The 21121-nt window shown below is 41.9% G+C and overlaps 1 protein-coding gene across 2 annotated transcripts in view; it reads left to right on the top strand.

Moving 5' to 3' along the window:
- PPARGC1A (PPARG coactivator 1 alpha) overlaps positions 1 to 21121 on the top strand; it is a 368736-nt gene that overhangs the window by 226921 nt on the left and 120694 nt on the right. Inside the window, exon 1 of one of the 2 annotated variants that reach the window (XM_048304125.1) lies at positions 11331 to 11598. The exons of the other annotated variant lie outside the window; for it this stretch is intronic. Coding sequence (XP_048160082.1) covers positions 11578 to 11598 — 21 coding nt within the window. The 5' untranslated portion in view covers positions 11331 to 11577. Of the gene's footprint in view, positions 1 to 11330; positions 11599 to 21121 lie in introns of those variants that run through there. 2 annotated transcript variants of the gene reach the window in all.

Raw genomic sequence — 21121 nt, 5'->3', positions numbered from 1 at the left:
AAATCTACTAAATGGGATCTGAGGGGACAGAGTGCATAATATTAAAAATATCATGTAAATACCGGCTTCTACAGGTGTTTCTGTTTGTACTGAACCTGTAAAATCCAGAAGCTCCTACTGACTGTAAAATTTAATAGGCAAAGTCGATGCTAAATGGCCTCAAGAAAAATGCACAAAAATTTTATAAAAAGTCAGGATCGATAGGATACCTCTTGCAGTACAATATTGAACCTTCTTTCCCCTTCCCCCAAAATAACATTGTCAGTTATACAGCAAGGCTTTTACTTACTTCTGCTAATGGAAAACTGTGATAACGATCTTTGAATAATAGGGGTTTAGAAATAGCAGCTCCTGGGTCCTTATACCAGCTTTACCAGTCAATACTGTAGTTTTCTTCTTGAGAGGCAACAGTCTTGGAGGCAGGGAAGGAATGAGTGCCACACTGTGTATCTTGATGGTTTTTTTGTGGTTTTTTTTTTTAATCTCATATGAATTATTAAATGCAAATTCAGCAATGCAAAGGAGGAAAAAACAGATTCTTTTCCTTTGAGTTTGCTGATTAGTCAATTGCTTAGTTCATGGAGGATGCCACTTGTGTCAAGTTTCTGTATACTTTCATAGAACTGGAGCGCGATACTTACCGTATCTCAAGTGAATGATTTTTCAATTAGCCTGCAGTTCCTTGGCCGTATTCCCTTTGCAGTCCTACATGGATGATGTAGAGCAAAGGTTTCAGATGTTTTGGACAATTTATGATGTTTGGAGAGGCTATTTGTCAAGAAACAATATCGGCAACAACTTTTATGTTCAATTTTCGTCCTGGGTCTTTTGTTTATTTTTATAGCATTCTTTTTGAGGTGTGAAAGCTAACTTGAGGGTATTGTTTAAAATGGGGGGAAAAGGGGAGAGGAAGAAAAGCCAGTGTTAAAAGATGGAGATATCAGGGGGCATATGACTGTTTTTATGATGGAACTGCAGATGGGAGGGAGCTGTGAATTGGTTTTCACTGACAGCCAAACCGTGAAAGAAAGGAAAGATCAGAAATACTTGAAAATGAGATCATACAGCATGTGAACTATACAGACATCTCAACCATGTTTTTTTTATGAGAAGTCTTACTGACATTTGGAAAGCAGGGACCGGTCCCCTAGTCTTAAGTTGACTGACATTTAGGGGCAACGTAAGGCATGATTTCCTTCCCCTCTTTTTAAATTGAAGTTTTCATAAATTGGGGTGAAGGAGAAGCCTGGTTACATCTTGCAAAGCATTCAGATCTGTGTAGAAATATGAAAAAAATAACCTGTGACATTTTAAACACTTTGCTGAATCTTGTTTTATTCTACACCTATAGAGGCATGGATATGGAGCTGCACTGCCATGGGGAGGGAGAGAACTTGAAAATGGTTTCATTTCAGGTATTTTTCCCAGCAGTTCAAACACAATTGCACAGAATTATTGAAACCAGGGAAATTTGAGGTAGTCTACAAGTACTGCTGAACAAGCTGCTACTCTCCAAGACCAGGGCAGCATGTTTTATCTTTGTCCCAGATGCAAGCAGGCAGCCAGGCTCACGCCAGGGAAAAGTTCAGGAACAGATGCACTTGCTGGCATGGGTGGGCAATACCAGCACCAGCAAAGGGCATTCAGTGAGCACCACTGAGACACTGTGCCTGTACCATCCCTTAAAAAGCATTCACCTTCCTGTGTTCTTCTTTACTAATGTCTTTCTCTGCTCTTAGGGGTTTGGGACACTTCCCCTGAAAGGGCAGTACCATGGTGTGATTGATAAAGCTACCAAAGCTACCCCTGTTTCCTAGTGTCCCAACAGACTGGATGTAAAGTCTGCATTTACCCCTCAGCTGTGTTTCTTTCTTCCAACCAAGTCTGACCTGCAGTATTAGGGTACTCCTAGTTACAGAAACTACACCTGGTTCCTTGTTAGGTTTTAAAGCCATTCTCTAGGTATCTTCTTTCTTTGACCCCCAAGCCAACTTAAATTAGTCATGTAAGAACTTAACAAAGGGCTTGATTCAGACATCCTGGGTAATGAAAGGCAAAATCCCTGTAGTTGCTTAGACTGAAAAGTGGCAAAATGTTTGGTTTGAAATGAGTCTCTGAGAGAGTGGCATCACTCTGCAGCTGGTCCTGCTCTTGGGGGTGATGATGGCTAGGTGTTTCAGTCAGGCACTGAAGCTGGCTTAGGGTAATAAAGAGCATCACTGGAGGACATTACTATTTAGGTGGGCTCCTACTAAACCTATCTAAAGAGGAGTGATATAAGTGACATAAAAATTCCCATATTGTAACTTGAGTAACATAGAAGAGTGACTAATGAACTGCATTGCTTTTATAGCTAAGCAGACTGGGGATAAGATGGGTTCTAATACATCCCTACTATGCAATTATCATGGGAGGAATTTAAGTTTACATTTTTAATTTAATTTTTAGTATCATATATTGCCACACGTATGTGTGAGTACAGGCTTCTTGTGTGCTGAGGAACAAAAGGTAAGCACTTCAGTTTGATACAGGTTGTGTCTATTTATATCTTTCTAATCTATAAAACTTTTTATGTTTATGTTTAAAAAGCACCTGTTAACAATTTAGTAAGCCTTTTTTTGCCAACATGGTTTGGTGTTTGTGTTGCTCTTACCTTTTATAAATAAACATCAGAAGTACAGGGCAGGATTCTCTGCTGCTCCAGCAGTAGCCAGCACGGAGTGGGAGGACCGTTGGGGAGCTATTTATGACAACGTGCTTTGCTAGCAATTACTGCTTGGGAAACCAAATAAATGATAGTAGCTTCAGGGTTTCTCTGATCAAGGAGCAGCCAGATGCACTCCCAGTGGACACCATCAGTTTGCAAAATTCAGGGGCACCCTTCTCCTCCCTCATTCCTGCTCTTGCTGCTCCCAGATTTGATTCATCCTCGCACCATGCCAAAGTTTCTTTCTTTCCTTTGAAGCAGCCAGGGTCCATCTAGAGATGTTAGCCTAATACTGACTGTGTCCACTATACCTTTTGCATGCTTATTGCCAGGCATATCATGTCCTCTTGTAAATGATTGTCTGGAGGATGCCCACAGCAGCACCAACAGTGAGCAGCACTGAGTCCTGACAAATGGGACTGGGCTGGGAGGCTGGGAGCCTCAGGGAGCATCATCTGACCAGCTCCTGCATCTCCCCTGGTGGTGATGAAGCCAGAGGATGTGGCAGCTCTGTGGTAGACCTTTCTCATCGCTGCACTATTTTTCAAGCATAGAGTAAGAGTTGGGGTTCCAGTCTGGAGGTGTTTTCCAGGTTTCTAGTGAATATTTAATGATTTTTGACTGTGTGTGGAACAGTAGTAGTAAGAGTCTTGAGAAACCTCCAAAGCCTTAGAGTCTGTATTCAAAACCTAGCAAGCAGAGAAAAATATTCTGGATTAGGCACTTTTTTAGTGAGTTCTTTAAACCTAAAGCCCTTGACCTTGTCTTCTGGAAGGCTTTTGATCCTTCATTTCTTCATGAAAATTCTTCTTTCCCATTTTCTTGTGCCTGGGTTGCAGGACTCTAAAATAACTGCTTTGCTTGTAGAAGGCTGCTTAGAAAGAGAAGGTTTTGTCCCATGGAAATACAGCGATAGTGACTAGCAAATACTTTAAAGCAAAAGGACAAAAAGGACAGTGGGTAATCCAGTAACTGGTGAAAGAGATTTATTCTGGAAAATGCACATTGCAGAAGAAAGCATCCAGCTTCCTTCATTCACCTTGTGTTGTGAAAGTGTTAAAAAAAAGGAGGATTGAGCCCAGGGTGGGCATTCTTGCTGCCTAAGCATTACTCTCAGGCTTGCTGTGGGTCCACAGGGCTGCCACAGCATTGTGAAAGCTGAAGAAGAAAGCCTGTTTGTGTAGAGAGGTGAATTCTACTTCTAGCATTCATCTGTCTCTTCCCCTGAGGTAGTCACTGAAACAGTTATTTTCTTGTTTTAGTGTGAGCAATGGCTGAGACGCAGTTTTACCTCTAGCTTGGAGACAATGGCTTCAGCAGGTTTGAAAGGGAAGGTGGCAAACCTGGGTCCATCCCACCATGGAGCAGTCTTTGAGTCCCTGAGTAGTAGTGGACAGAATGTGGTACCTGCAGAGCTGTCTTTAGGTCTTCAGCTGGAAAGAATCACACTGGAGCTGGCTCACCTTGATTAGTGGGATCCCCTAGCTGCCCTCATCCTGACTCAGGTAGGTCAGCTGAGTCCTCGGGTTGAGAGGATAAAGCAAGGCCTCGGAGAGAGGAATAAGCAAAAATAAAGTGAACCAACTTTCCATTGAAAGTTCTGCCATGCTTACTTCCACCTTCCTTTTCTTGACTAATGTTTTGGTTCATTTCTTTCATACCAGTACACTGGTGGTACTGAGTTAGGATGAGAAGACACTTGGTCCATCACCAAGCACTAATTTTCAGATAATTAATTAATACTTGGCTCTGCAGTAGCACTTTAGAACCATGACTAGGAAGATCACTGACAAAAAGTCCAGCCTGCCATCATCTAATTAGTGCTTCTTCTGTATGTGCCAAGCACTTAATAATTTGTTACTTTTTCTAGGGGAAGTGATTATGAGTTTCTTACAGGAAGCAGAGGTACCACTGGGCTACCTTTAGCAGTGCCATGGGTATGAAGGGCAAATTAAGCTTAGTGATCCTGCCAGGCTTACATTCAACAAAGTCTGGCTCAGGATTTATAAATATTATTCTCTGGTGACAGACGTAAGTGGCCCTGTTAACAACAAGCCTTTACGTGTTTTCTGCCCTTCTGTTCTTGTCCTTCACATCAATTCTGTCTCTTAATGTTTTGCCAGGACATCTTGGTGGCTCTTTCTCAGTTGAGCTCAGTGGGTCTGTTACTTCCTTGATTTCAGTCTCCTCCTTGCTTTTCAACTCTATTTTATTGCTCCATTGCCAGAAAGAAAAAGACAACTTACCAGGTGTGTTACTGCAGTCTCTTCACTGCAGTTGAAAACCTGTATTCCAGGTTTTTAATATAAATGGGTTATCTGGTCAACTGGGAAAATTGAGTGCAATGACAGTGTGACTCCGTCACTGGCATTCTTTTCCCTAGGCCAAAAGGTTGTACTTCCATTAGTCCTGTACCGGGACATGGCTCATCCCCAGTGCTGCAGCTGAGTGCCAGGCTACTTGAGGAACAGCACTGTGGATGAAATGCTGCATTGAAGCACCTTGTTGTGGTGACTGGTGGCCAAGTGGAAGTGGAAATATCCCAGAGAAGGATTTTTACTTTTTTTATTCTAAAGAAGAAGGTCTGTTCCTGTTGTCTTGGTAGTATTTTGTCTTTGACCAGAGCAAGTACAAATGTCGAGGTCTTTCTGTAAGAACCATGGGTCAGCACACAGTGGCATCTCTGCTTGGGGAAATGGTCACTCCCCTGACAGTTTAGTGAAAGGTATTTAGGGTGTCACAAGTCTAAGAGGCAAATTATGAAACTAAGCTGGGTTCATGAATATAAGAAAGCACAGAAACAAAAAGCCAAGTGCTGGGTTTCATACTGGATAGCTCATTAACTTAAAAACAGAGTACGAATGTAAATTATAACCCTTGTTATTACTCATAACTACAGTTCAGACGATAACTTGGCAGTTTGCCCACGACTCTTTTATAAACCAGTAACCTCCGGAATAAATTATACATCGTACATAATACATAATTGTCCTTAAAAAGGCAATAATTGTTCTAAAAGGTAGAGTTTGCAGTGTGTTTCGCATGAAATGTATGCCACAAAGCCAGCCCAGTTGCTCAGGCTCCAGGTTCCTGAATAACCTGTGTGCTCAGCAATAGTGGAATTTCAAGCTGTTGCCCCAAACTTGCAGTGTCCCAGTACTATTGCACAAAACCAGTATATGTCTTCTTGTACTCTCCTGTGGCAGAAGTCTCTGTGCTTCTTTCAACTTGGGCTATGGCAGATGCCCTCACCTTTTTTTGGTTTCTTCCTGATGAGTCCTGATGTATAGAGGATGTGTCAGCCTGGAAGGGCTCATATCCTGGGGTAATTGCTGGATTTGAAACAGAATCTCATTTCCATGCAGTCACCCTAAATCCTTTGTTCTCCCAGAATGAGACACTTGTGCTCAGTTATGCTTTGTAAGGGACACCCGGACAAAGCCAGCAATAGAAACACACACCACAAGAAACACCCTTTCCCCACTCTCAACACTTCTTCACATACACAAGATTCTGTGTAGGCTCCTTCAACTCATATTATTGTTGAACACATTTAGCAGAAAACCCCCACACCCTACCCCAAATCCTTTTTTGAAGAACATGTTTCATCATGGTTTTTGTTTCAGATTTTTTTGGGTTGCAGTTTTATAATGTTAATGCTGGGTTGCCAGTAAAAAGGCTTTGTTTCTACAATCAAACTTCTGATTAATTCTCTTTGCTTGTAGATATTTTTGTAAGATAGACAGCAAGAAGGGTGTGTGTACTTTGTCTTTTTTTTTTCCCCTGTGTTTATTTGTCTGCACAAGACACATTACAGGAAACCTTTCACACGGGAGTTGCCGTGTTGCTGTAATAATTGATACTGGAAAGTTACATGAAGGTCTTGTTGTGCTAAACAAACTACGTTTTTCTCAGAGTAAAAAGATAAATGGTGCACCTAAAAAAGAAAACTCTTTAAAAATGACCTATGGTGTAAGATATATAAACTACAGGAAAAGTACCCACATATTTTTTATCATTGTAAAGAAAGGGTGCTATTTTTCTATCACAGTAACAGAATAATAATATGTTCAGTTAGCAAAAACTCATACAGACAAATGTTAAGATGCTAATAGATGTTGCAAGCCAGAACTTGAACAGAGAATTCTGCTTTCCTAATGTGGGTTTGCTGCCCTTCAAATGATTAGATTCTGTCAATCAAAGACTGTTTTCACATATAAAGCTATTATAGTCTGATCTTCCTCATTTCTGAAGGGCAACCAAACTTGAATGCTCTTGGTGATAAAATACTGGTTGCTTTATGCCCTGATTTTATAGATGGGTGTTAAAACAAATTTAGTCTTAAACTTTCTGTGGAAATAATTTGAAACACAATTTGCTATGCATGTATTCATCTTCTTTCCTCTTGCTCTTCAGATTTTTCCGTTGATATATTGATCATAGTAGATAAAAAAGGTTATCTCACACCAATTTCCACCATGGCCCATCTCACCATCCAGTCTTCCGGCTGAGCTTACTCTAAGCTATCTAAATGAAGGATCTGCAAGAAAACACGTATCAGCTCCTGAGCTACTAGCCTTAATTTAGTAGATGTAAGAGTGGTCTTGGGACTGAGTTACTTTGGTGGTGTAGGGCTTGCAGGCTGCCGGCAAACACAATATCCCACTAGCCCAGGTTACAGAGTGATGTTGTAAGTCCAAACTCTTCAATGGTTGGCAATACCTCCCCCACTCTGGCTTTGAGGTGACTCTAAGTTAGCTGGCTTTGCATTCATGGGAATTTGCCCATGGTAAGGGGAGGCAGAGTGGGAGGGGACCCCAGGGACCAAATGCCATGGCAGCATGACTCCACCCATGGCTCCATGGCAGCATGACTCCATCTTCCTGCAGGGGGCTGGGTTGGGGCTCTCGCCAGGGCTCATGGTGGTGCAGCCACGGGATGTGACTGCAAGGGGTAGTCAGTGCAGAGAGCTGGAGAACCGCATTCAAAACACACAAAAACCCCCATGAGATGGAATAATTTTAAGCAAGCATGAGTTTAAAATCTCAGTGTTTTCTGATACACAGTTGTGGATTCTTTCTGTGCAAAACACTGCATAATATTAATGTTCTTATGTCGACCTATGGTATTTCCTGTTGAGATTTCTTAATGGTGTTTATTAGTTTAATTAAAGAAATACAAATTATTGAAAGGCTTAAACACAGAGACAAAAGTAAGGTTGAAGAATCTATTCCAGCTCTGTGTTCCCTGCCTTTTTGAGCGCTTGATTTCAACATTTGTGTTAGAACAACACAAACAGTATTTTTGGGAGTTGTATGTGTTTTAGAGAGATAATTACAGTTACATCAGGCATTGCTCTTGCTCCGTTAGGTCTAAAACTCTTGGTGGCTTTGGTGTTGCAACTCTAAAAGACTTGTCTTTTAGGGGTAGGCCACTATTTCAGGCTTAAAAATAAGTTACCTTATAAGGTTATTGGAAGGTTTATTCCTGTAGTGATACAAATAGGATAATCCACTGCACTCCAGTCACTTCAAACTTACTCTTTCTGAACACGTGTCAAACTTGCCTGCTAAAATACTGCTGAAGAGGTAAAAGAAAAGGTTGCAGACATGGCTGGGGAAAGTCCACTTCTTCAAAAAAAAAATAATGGCTTTTAGCTATGGTACATGATCTAAACAACCTGCTTTTGTCTGCAGTGTGTGTCTGGAACCACATACTATACGGGGTTGTTGACCAAGAGACTGTATTTGTTTCCTGTCAGGCTGGATGCAGGGCAGCCTTAGAGCCAGTGGGCTCACTGCCTTACTCTGAATTTACTTGTGTACTGGAATTGGGAAGAGCTTTCCCCTGGGTGCAACCTCCTCTTGCTCAGACTAAGCCTTGGATGGCTGGTGTGCTTGCTTTATCTTCTGTCTTCCCTCCCTCCTTCAGGTCTCTTGCAGAAATTGGTGTGTATTGGGGTTTCTTAACATAGAGTGTTGCGGGATGCTTAACTGCTTGCTCTGGTGCCTTCCCTTCCCTTCCCTTCCCTTCCCTTCCCTTCCCTTCCCTTCCCTTCCCTTCCCTTCCCTTCCCTTCCCTTCCCTTCCCTTCCCTTCCCTTCCCTTCCCTTCCCTTCCCTTCCCTTCCCTTCCCTTCCCTTCCCTTCCCTTCCCTTCCCTTCCCTTCCCTTCCCTTCCCTTCCCTTCCCTTCCCTTCCCTTCCCTTCCCTTCCCTTCCCTTCCCTTCCCTTCCCTTCCCTTCCCTTCCCTTCCCTTCCCTTCCCTTCCCTTCCCTTCCCTTCCCTTCCCTTCCCTTCCCTTCCCTTCCCTTCCCTTCCCTTCCCTTCCCTTCCCTTCCGAGGTACATCAGCAAGTGCCAGTTATCATGTCCTTGTCAGCCAGAGGATGTCAGATAAATAAGGAGCTTTCACCTGTGCAGTATGGTGCTTCTCAGACAGTGCGGGACAGGTAATTAGAAACATCTTGGTTTTTCCTTCCTTCGTGTGTGAGGAAACGCCCCTGGTTAGCCTGTGATTTTAGGCTCTCTCTGTGTTGTGGCAGGAAGGGGTTTGCCGATGGTATTGCTCCCGTCAGCTTGGAGTAGAGTTACGGCACCTCCTTCCATGGCGTGAAGTGCCCGTGTCTGTGCGCTGCAGGCTCATTAAAGTTGGTACCCAGCCGGAGCAGTTTGCTTTTCTGTAATGGCTTTTATGGTGGTGTCTCGTGGAGCTAGGTCTGTCTGAAGACAGCCAGAGTTTAGAGCAGTTAAAGCTTCTGATGGAGATTACCATAATTACAAGTGATCAACATTCAGTGCTTTCTCCCCTCCACCCTCCCTCCCAGCGCAGCTTGTCTCAGGTCAGGCTGCAGAGAGGCTGCTTGGAGAAAGTGCCTTCCTGGTGACAGCCATGCTCAGACACTGTGCCCAAAGGGTGACATCATTGCCTACCTGCAAGACCATCGGGTTTAGGTTATTGCTGTATTTCCATTCAAGGCAACTGAATTGGCACTTTGCTTAACAGTGCTATACTGATACGCCTTACCTTCATCTGTTCATATGTGTTTTAATAATAAACTCATAGTTTATGTAATTGTGATTCTTGTTTTAAGCGGCATTCCCCACAGGATTGCTTAAGAATGCACCTACAGAAATCCTCCTTAGTCATTTTCTCTCAGTCACGTCCCTTCCAGCACTTGCTAATGTTTTGAGGTAATAGCCAAAAGTCATGACAGTGAAAAAAGGGTTAAAGGCAAGAAATACAAGTACATCCTGGACAGATGAATCCATTTTTCCACTAATTAATAGTGTGCTTCTAACAATGGAAAGCTATTAAAACATGAAGGTATATTTTGTGAATCACATTTATCAACCACGATACATGCTGAAGTTTCATTATTTATTCTGTATTTTTAACATAGCGTATGGATTTTTTCATTCAAATGTGGAAAGTAGCAACAAAACCCTCTTTTTTTCCCCTCCATTTAAGTATATATTCATGCAAAAACGAAAATGTAATAAGAACAGTACATTCTTATGTCAACAGTAACCTTTAAATGGTGTTCTTTAGATAAAACTGTGAATATTGGAAAAGAAAGAAAGAAAGATAAGTGGTTCCTGTATTCATCTTAGTCCAAAATCTATTCTACCCACTGCTGGTTGCTGGCATTGTTTGATGATATGACAGAGTAACAGAGTATCAGATTATCAGAAAAGGAGATTCCCAATTTAACAGTTACTTGCAGAAATCAAAGTATTTTTTTCTTTATCTTAACATCTCAAAAATAAGTAGCTGTTAATTTCAAATTGTGTAGCCTTCCTGATTTATCATCATATCATGGATGCACTTGGCTGTCTAACATCAGGGAATCCAATAACTCCCATCACATAAGAAGAAAAGAGAAAATCCTATTGGATAATGGTTTGCATTCTCCCCTACAGTGATTTATTTCTGTCACAAGACTTAATTTTATCACGAGGCAGATGCTCCATCTATATCAATGCAGTACATTCCTGCATTCATTTGTTTCACACCAAAATTGTACCTGATCTATTTTCCAATGCAGTTTGGCTTATTTAGTACACGGAGTGATTAGATGGTGTTTAATCACATGTGTAATTTCTAGTCTTCATCATTCTCAAGCATAATAAAGCGAGGCCTATGTAAAGAAGCATAATATTAAATTAAATTGCAGAGAGTAGCAGTTAGAGATGCAGCTGGTGTTAACGTTTCGATCTCTAGCGTGTCACAGCAGAGCATGTCAAGTGGAATAAGCTGAGCTTACTCAGGTGAGCAGGTGATCAGCCCGAGGAGAGTGTGCCAAACTTTGCCTTGCAATTATTTCTCGCAGGCTATAATGAAAAAAATGGTCATCGCACCTTCTCCTTCGGAATCTGCAGCTACTCCAAGTGCAGAAAGCATATCTTGTGTGTTTCAATGAGAAATGTGTGTGCTATCAACACTTTCCCCAGCCTCTCCGTCTGCCACTTAATACAGATTATACTCTCCTGAATAATCATCTTTATTCGGCAGGGCAGCTGGGGTCAGCAGGTTGGGATACTCTGCCAAGTGCCATTACGCCATGGGAGTGGGCTGTGGCTACTTAGCCGCCCTTATCTGTGCTACTGCTGGCCCGGAGAGCTGAGCCACCTCCCTGGGATGTGGAGCAGTCCCAGGGAAGGGCTTTCAGACAGCTTAACTTCTCAATCAGCAGAGGATATATGTGATTCCTGTTTTGACATTCTGCCTGGAGGACCATTTATTGTCAGCTGCTATTGACAAGTGACAGCAGAGCTGTGACTTACAGGAAGTTTATCTTCTTTTCCCTTCTTTTTTTTGCTTCCCTTCCCTTTTTATAAATAAGCCTTGACCAGCTGCCTCCCCCTTTGGTATGGAGCATGGACAAGTGAAGGTAGGAGCAACAGAAAGTTTCCTGAATTTACAATTTCATGGTAGCACTGCGAGGGAATGAATAGATGGGGAAAGAGACTGAGGAAATGACAATTCTCTAAACAGCTGTTGTACGATTCAGCTTCACTACTTCAGTTAATTAATCAGCACCTTGCTGGCAACTCTAAGGGAGATACTCATTAGATTACTGGTAGCAAACAGACAATGCTTTCATATCAAATATGTTCAGCAACATCTAATACAGCGATAACTTCCACAAAAGAGGACAGGGAATACGAAGGCTCATAAAGGTGCTCTCGAAGCAGCATTTAATATCCTGGTACACATGAATTGTTACATACGCTGCTTATTTTGTCACTGTTCTCTGGCCTAAAACACTGTGGACTAACAGCAGCTAACTTTCACAGGTTTGCTAGAGGTGTTTGTCTGAGGTTAACATTCCTATAAATGTATTTATGTAAGTACTGTGTATGAGTGCCCACCATTCGTTGCTGTGTTTGTGTAGGATTTCAGAGATCATACATTCTAAATGATTCTACTCTAGGTTTTGCTGCAGGATGAAAAATGGACAAACTTAAATCTTTCATGCAAAGATGTCCTGTAGAATGTCAAAATGTGGTTAAGATAAAAAAATTCAGTCGTGAGAGTGCTGAGTCTACGCATTCTCTGAGATTTCCCTCTTTCCTCTTTGGCTTAGCGTCCTACCTACTAAGTTGATAAAAGCATTCATATTTTATGAGGAATAGCGCACAGAAAACTTAAACCAATGAAATTACATCTCTACAACTGTAGTATGTTCTATATTTTAGTACAGCCCTAAAATTGCCATTAATGAATGGTAGCTTCAAGTTAAGGACAAAACTGGCTTTAAAAAAAAGTAACAGCCCTGTTAGGACAAAAATTCCCTCCTTCCATGCTGATTTACTGGTAAATTGCAATTCAATGACTGTACTTCCTTTTCTGAGACCTCTTCTCTTGCTTTGTTCACTTTTCTGATTTAACCCTCTTGTAGGTTAGGCAGTAAATTGCAATGGAAATGACAGCTCTTAAGAGACCAAAATATATTTGCTGTCAGATGTTCCACACATGCTCAGTTTTATTTTTCAGTTGACTCTATTGATTTATTAAGAATGATAATAGCCTGCATATCACTTCATATATATAACTGCCGCATAAATTTGCAATATTACTGGCATGTAGTCATGTCCATTGTGGAACATGGGGAATGAGTTTAAATGTTTAATGTGGTGGTGTTTGTGGAGTTCAGCACCAGGTGGTTTTAGGGGTTAGGGGTTGTTCTCAGTGTGCCCGAAGCCTTGTGGAGATGCAGGTCGAGGCATAACCTCAGGTAGGACTCACTGATGCAGTTTGTAGGAGCCACCAATGCTCTGGAAAGGGCTCAGAGTTGTATTAAGCAATTTATGTGGACAATTTATCCAGTCTGCCGCCACGTACTGATGTAGACAATTATAGCTCCAGCTCTTTAATGAAACGTACATTATGGTAGAAAGAATATCATAGCTTCTATTATACTCAGGGGAACTATAAAGAGAAATGTCCTTTTTAAAATTAGCTTTACGGCACTGAAGCTTTTATGTATTTACATGCAAGTACACTATTAACCCAAACTACTTCTTTTGAACTCTCAGTGTTGTCAGCTCTTGGGAAGTGACACAAGCTGGTAGAAAAACTTCTTTTATAGCCTACCTTTAAGCATTGCTGGCCTTTCGTGTTAATGAGAGCCTGCTAAAACTTCCACTTTGCTGCAGTCATTCACACGACAGTTGAGAGCAGGATGCTTTCTTAATCCTCCCTAATCTGTAGCAAAAACCTCAGATAAAAAAGGACTTTTTGTCTAATCCGGCTTCTCAGGTATGGTTTACTTTAGATTTGAGCTATAAATATCTTTCTTTACTTTGTTGTTCTGAGAAGTAAACTGTTGAAAATGGGGCACGGATTCATTCTTCAGCAGCCCATTTGAGAAAGAGAGAAAAAACACTTTTAGTTTGGAAAAGAGAAAAATAAAGACAAGGCATGTGGTGTGTGCCCTCCATTTGGTGAATGCATCCTGTTGTAGAGCTGCCTGTTGCCATATTAACCCCCAGGCAGCCATGGGCATGAGGCACCCAGTGCTGACCACTCCTGAGCATCAGGAAGGTTCAGCCTCTGGTTCCAAAGGTTGAAGACAGTTCCATCTGTACCTGAAGGAATTGTCTCCATAAACCTTTGTTTTAACATTTAAAAATACATGTTTGCACAATCACTCTTAATAATGCTTAATTACTAAAAATACAAATAGCACTATGAAATAAAGAGAAGGGGTGGGGGAGGGACTATGCTTGGAATGAAATAAAGTTAACAGCTTTGCTATTGACTTCTGTCAACTCAGTATTTCATTTGCATCTTCTTTATCTATAATCCTCCATGTCTCATATATCCTTAAATTACAGTAGTTTTTCAGCAGCAGCCCAATCCAAACAGAAGTGAACTCAACAGATTGTTTTCTTTTGTTGCCTGTAATGATGCCATATGAAATATCTGCTCCACTACAGTCCAGTTTCTTAAGTACTGTTTCTTATCTGAGGATGGAATTTGGAAAGGAGGAGTAGTTAGAAAGTGAAGTAAATGCCAGAGAAATTAATAGGAATTACTTGATATGAGTGGGTATAAAATTAATGGACTGTCTGAAGACTTCCCATTATTCCTGGTTTCTTTTGCAAACTTGAAGGGGAAGAGGGGATTAGAAATGGATATAAGAAAATTGCTGCTCAGAATTTACATGATATCCCAAACCAGACTTCAGCAATGAGATGTAAACAATGTAAACCAGGCTTCAACAATGATTTGTAAATAATTGTTCCCTGGTAGCAGTGTTATGATCATCTCCATATCCAGATGATGATGTCTGTTTAAGGTTATTGCTGAGCTAAAAAAAAAAGTACACTTATATCATCTACCTGGGCATGGCATTTACACATGATTTACCACAAACCCCCCAATTATAGCAATTCCTGGATGTCTTTGTCCAGTCTGAATCAATTTTCCTTTCCTTTGTTTTGGAAATCTACTGAAAAAAACCCCTTCTTTTGAGGAGAAAGTGTCAGAGCCCTGCAAATAGGATAATTCTGAAATTGGTAATGTTTTCCATGTACTTAATGCAGGGGATGGGTAAAGGGTGGATTTTATAATCCCTTGAAACCATGTGTGTATATCATAGATATAAAACGTATATAAAATGGGAGAGAAAAGGTTGAATTTGGATCTATAGTCATTTGGAGTCAGAGAGTAATGATGACAATGTCATACGGTAATGAGGGGCTAATGGGGCTAAACTTCATCAATTAAATCCTTTCTGTTTTATAGATTCATAGATTATAATGCCAGAAGGGAATACTGTGATAATCTAGTCTGACCTCATCTTACAACATATACTATCAAACATCCCTGAAATAATTCTTGTTTGAACAAGAGCATTTGTTTCAGAAATAAAGCATCCAACCTTGATTTTAAATTGCCATGGTTGGAAATACCTGAGAAACCTTGATAAATTGTTGGAATGGTTAATTATATCTGTACGTTAAAGGGGCCCATCTTTTCTCTCCTCTGTTTTTTTTTTCTCTTCCGAAGGACCTGGAGAAGTGGGGTCTTTGTGTGCTGTGGATGTGACTGGCTGTAAGTCACCTGGAAGTTTCCCATCTTCAAATCTGTCAAATCTGATTTCCCTTTATGACAAGGTATCCCACCTAGCTGATCAAGGGAAGCCAATTGATGCAATCTTTTTGGATTTCAGTACAGCTTTTGATACTGTCTCTCACAGGATCCTTCTGGACAAAATGTCCAACACAGCTGAATAAACACATCCTGTGATGGGTGAGCAGCTGGCTCACAGGTCAGGCACAAAGGTTTCTAATCAATGGGGTGACATCAGAGTGGTGACCTGTCACTAGTGGGGTTCTGCAGGGCTTCATCCTTGGCCCTGTGCTCTTCAACATCCTTATAAATAACTTGGCTGTAGGACTGGAAGGGATACTAAGCAAGTTTGCAGATGATACAGAACTGGGAGGAGCTGTCAACTCCCTTAAAGGCGGGGAAGCCCTGCAGAGAGTCCTTAACAAGTTAGAGGACTGAGCAATCACCAACCATATGAATTTCAACAAGGAAGAGTGCTGGATTCTGCACCTGGGATGGGGAAACCCTGGATGTAGGTACAGACTGGGGAATGAGATGCTGGAAAACAGTGAAGCCGAAAGGGACTTGGGGGTCCTGATCAATGGCAAGTTGAACATGAGTCAGCAGTGCCCTGGCAGCCAGGAGGGCCGAGCGTGTCCTGGGGTGCATCAGGCACAGCATCACCAGCTGGGCGAGGGAGGGAATTGTCCCACTCTGCTCTGCACTGGGGTGGCCTCACCTCAAGTCCTGGGAGCAGCTTTGGGCACCACAATAAAAGAAAGATATTAAGATATTAGAGAGCATCCAAAGGAGGGCAACAAAGATGAAGAAGGGCCTTGAGGTGAAGCTGTATGAGGAGTGGCTGAGGTCAGTTGGCTTTCTCAGCCTGGAGAAGAGGAGACTGAGGAGAGATCTCATTGCAGTTACAACTTCCTCGTGAGGGGAAGAGAAGGGGCAGACACTGATCTCTTGCCTATAGTGACCAGTGACAGGACCAGAGGTAATGACAGAGCTGTTCAGGGGAGGTTTAGACTTCATATTTGAAAAAGGGTAGTTGGGCACTGGAACAGTCTCCCCAGTAAAGTGGTCACCAAGACTGACAGAGTTCAAGAAGCATTTGGACACTCTCCCAGGCACATGGTGTGATCTTTGAGGCTGTCCTGTGCAGGGCCAGGAGTTGGACTTTGATGATCCTTGAGGGTCCCTTCCAACTCAGAATATTCTGTGATTCAGATAAGCAGTTCAAGCAGTGGGGAGAATAAGGGGTGAGTTGGAGCTTGCTGAGTTAGGTGGGGGTGTGTGCTTCACCCTGCCTCCCAAGGGCAAGCATAAACTTGGACAGTACAGGGGCACTCCGTATGGGCATCCTTGCAGTGCTCTGCAGCATGAGGGATGTGGGATTTCCCCATTGGCTGCCTGGAGCAGCTCAACATCCTGTACAGTTTTAGTATCCCAAGCCTTCCTGAGTGTTCTTGTGCCATGGTAGGGAGCTACTCTAGTTCAGGCACACCTTTTATTTGAGAACATCAACTCTCCCTGCATATTGGGATGTGTTGTTATCAACTAAGTAACAGCCAAGGAGTTGTTCCTTGGTGTGAAGGACACAATTTGCATCCTGGGACATACTTACGCTTTATGGGCTTGCCAGTGATTGTTATAGGGGTAAAATTCTCTTGGAGCAGATACTGTTCAGAGTTGCTTTACTTGACTGTCTCTCTCTCTCTTGCCATACTGTCTGTCTCTGCTTCTCTCCTTTGAGAACCAGTTTTACATTAGGATATGGAGCAGGGATGAAGTGGAGAGATGCCTCCTGAGTCCAGAGGGACTTAGCTGCCTTTGCAACTTCATTCTTAACCCAGTCACTTCCTCACGTTCACCTGCTTGCACTTTCTCACAATAGTTTCTCTGCCAAAAGGCATCCTTTGGATGTGGCTGGGATACACTGAACACTCCATAGTAGTTAGCTGGGAGCACTGAGAATAAAAGGAAAGGGCAAACTAACTCCATATCATGCTCATCCCTGTCCTCAACTCAGCTGCTTCTGTCAGTTACCTCTTCGGAGGGAGAAGGAAGGAGATGTGTTCCTGAGTCCTGTTGGAAGTGGAGAAGGACATGTCAGTGCAAGGGGTAAATCATGGATGTAGCAAAGCTTTGTCCTCCATTGTAAGGCTTTCTCTACAGCCCAGCCCTGCCTGAGCTGACCCAGCCCCATCACGTTTCTGCTCTGGAAATGCAGTGCCCATTTAAGAAGTACTCATCTAGAAAATGGAAGTAGAAAGATCTTCTGAGAGACCCAGAAGAAAAATTACTTCAGTTAGTAATTAATGGTATTTGCACATGTCTAGTGTTTTAATATCATGCAAGATTTTGCAGGCACTAGAAAGTCCTGAGCTACTGATCTGGGTGTCTTACAAAGGAAGGACATAAAAATAACTGGAGTCAAACACGGGAATGTGAGATGCTGGAATGGAAAATCTGGCTCTCCAGTTCACGTAACACATTTCTTACCTTCCTAGATGTTCGTGTGGTTCATCCCAATGTCTCTTCATGTTCTGCACACTTTCTGCAAGTAGAAAATGTTTTGTATTGAAACGAGTATTTTTCCTGTAGTTTTGTGAAAAATTATTTTTACTTTTCCAGTTGGAGTAATCCGAAATCCATTTAATTAGCAGGCCTATTGCATTGTGAGTGTACTCTCTGTGGGATTGAAATTCTCCATTTCATGCAGTGAGAAATAAAGACCCTCTGGTGGTAGGAGACGCTTAGTTCAGTCCCAAAAGGGCTGTCCCATCAGACCCATCAGGCTATCATTTCACTTTTCCTGAGAACTTAAATTCTAAGGGAATGAGGATTGCTTCTGGCCAGGACTTACGGCAACCCTTAAAACTGGTCAAATGAAGATTTTCAGTTTACCTTATTAGGGAAATGAATATTTATGCTTTTTCTGTAAGCTGAAAAGCCCTGAGTATCTCAGGAGGAGTTTATGGTCTTTCATCATCTTCATTGATCAGGATCAACATTAATCAGGTAAATTAATCTGAAAATGCCTTTGCCTTTCACCGTCACAAAGCAGAACTCCTCCTATCCTGTCCTCCAGCATTTTCATCAGATTTTTTTAGCTGAGAACAGAAGTTAAAGAATACAGAAGTGCCTGGCATCCACAGCTCCCAGGAGAGACTGCTTCTGCAGCAAATATTTCCCAAAGAGATTCCCATGTCAGTGGTACCTACAGAGCTCTAAAGAGTCAGTATCACCAAAAGACTGGCCTGTGAACCTCCACTCTTCCTGAAATACCTGTTGCTGCTCTTTAGCTGGAGCTCTGTCTCCAGAGAGGCCAGCTGTGCTCCTGCTGCTCTGAATGGGCAGATAAATTGGGTTCTTGAAGGCAGATGGCAGTTTCTTATGGATAATGTAGTATTCCAGTAATTACTGTAGGAAAATGTTGTAACCTAATGTGTATTAATTCTGCTACTATAATATAAAATGTATTAATGTTGTGGCAGTACTATTCTGTTTAATGGTTGCATTAATACATACTCTGTGGGTATTACGGTACAATTGCATTTATATTGCATACTTTACCAGAATATTTACGATAGCATTACTTAAAGAATTCTGGACAAAGTTGCCTGATTTCATGGGTGGGTCCTACCACAAATAGTAGATTTCATGGCTTGTTATAGATTATTAGGAAAGTCATATGTGGGAATCATTAGTATAGCTTAAGTAGTTATCAATACAAATTTTATGAACAATAAAACCAAACACCAGTCTCTCAGCAGTAAAGCTATTTAGGATACATAATACAGCATTTGTATTGAAGTTTCTGGCCACTTTTTTTTCCCTATGTATCAAGTTCAGTTGGTTGTGAGAGTACTCAGGTGCTGAAAACTAGACTGGGTAGCATATGTTTCATGAGGACCCAGGCAGGATTGCACAAGTACTTTCTTGCCAACAAAATCAGATCAAAACATGAAAAAAAGTTATGTCCAAAGATACCATTATAAATGTTCGTTTATTTATTTTAACCCATTGTTACTGCATTGTACTCCCTTCCATATGCTGTAGGTAAAGTATATTGTTATAGCTCTCTGCCCAACTCTTGGGGAAATAAAGCAACCCCAGGCTTCTCAAATATTAGGATCTTTGGTATGATTTGTCACATGCCAAATCATGTGATTTGAGTTCTTCAGCCATGAAGATATCCATTATATAGACTCCTGGGTGTCCTTCCCTGCCAAGAGCCACTCCAGACAGGAGCTGTACTTAGGGACCAGTCCAGCCGGCAGTACAGGGAGGCTCCACTTTGCTTACTCACTGTTTCAGAGACATAAAATGCACTGCCCTGGGAGGAAACAAATCCAACCCTAATTCTTATTGCTCTTTTCTGATCTCTGTTTTACTGTTATCTAGAACTATATTGCACATTTTAGGCTGTAACACTGGCAGGATCTGTTTAAAGACAATTCAAATGCAAAATTTAAGGTTGCATGGGAGTATAATTTTATATGATTTACTGTCTGGCTTTTGCCAAGCACTCCACTGTCACCAGCATAACATTTGGTAAATAACTGAATTTAAGAAGTGTGCTAACCACAAGGTATTATCCACGCCAGTCTTTTTTTCTTTATCTGCTTTGAACAAGCTGTTTCATATATTGAAAATTTGTTAACGAACAGAATAAGGCTTACACAAAAGGGCTTAGCATTTAACATTTTCACACACTATTGAATTGTTAAACTTCAAAGATTTTTTTCCTTCTGATTGCTAAGCCTTAATTAAAGCAGATTGCAAAAGAGTAAGTATACAGTGAGAGATTTGCAGGAGATATTTGGAATCAGAAAATCTCAGCAATGGTTTAGCTACATTTTCTTCTGACCTCTGAGCACAGAATTTACCCCAGCTGAGGCTCTGAGAGTAAATCCTGACAGCATTAAAGTCGGTAGCAAATTCACTCAATCTCTGGAAAATAGGTCCTACAATTACAGATTTAAGAAGCTCAATCTACTTACTTTGTCCAAGAGGAGGATGTGAGATGATGTGATGATGGTCTACAAGGTATTACCTGAAGACGATACCTTCGATAGCAGATAGCTCCTTAATCGAGGCGAAAAAGGCAAGCTGAGATGCCAGGGTTGAAAGATGATCCCAGCAAATTCAGAGGAGAAATTGGCCACTCTTCCTCAGGAGTCAGATCCCAAACTTCTGTGACAATGAGTTGCTTGGGAGGGGAATGAGTTCCGTGCTGGGAACTTTTAAGTCAGATTACAACTTCAGAGCCTTCTTTCCCCCAGGGGGCGGAGGACCGTGCTGCGATCCTGGTGCCAGGACCTATGGAAAGTCTCTGCACTAAGTGCAATCAGAAATTTGCTACCAAGGAGTTTTATCAGTTTTAGCCTTGCTTCCAGCCACATCCACTCTCACCCAGGCAGTGCCATTCCCATCAGCTGCGCCATGGACATGTGGGTATATGTGGCACATGCAAGTGACAAGAGAGGTGACAGGCAGTAGCTAGAAAAGCAGACTTAAAAAGCATGTGGGTGAGACCAACCTATGCTAGGCTGCCCAAAGCTTGATAGTCCCAAAACCTGCCTGTTATCAGGGGCCAGCAGATAGCAGTTACTACACATCAGTGAGTGACACATCACTTATGAAAAAACAAAATTAGAATTTCCTCCAGAATTAGAATTTCCTCCCCAAAGTCTGCTTGGATGGGGTGGGAATTAGTGCTTTCCAGCCAGTCCCTCACCAATCCTTCCCTGCTGAGAAGCATGGCATCTGCCCTGTGCCCCACAGGGAACTGGGGGCAGGCTTCCCATGCTGTGTCTCCCATATTACCTGGGACTTGATGTGGC

This window comes from Corvus hawaiiensis, chromosome 5 (assembly GCF_020740725.1).
Source record: "Corvus hawaiiensis isolate bCorHaw1 chromosome 5, bCorHaw1.pri.cur, whole genome shotgun sequence".
Lineage (NCBI taxonomy): Eukaryota > Metazoa > Chordata > Aves > Passeriformes > Corvidae > Corvus > Corvus hawaiiensis.
This window is presented reverse-complemented; position numbering and strand designations above follow the sequence as displayed.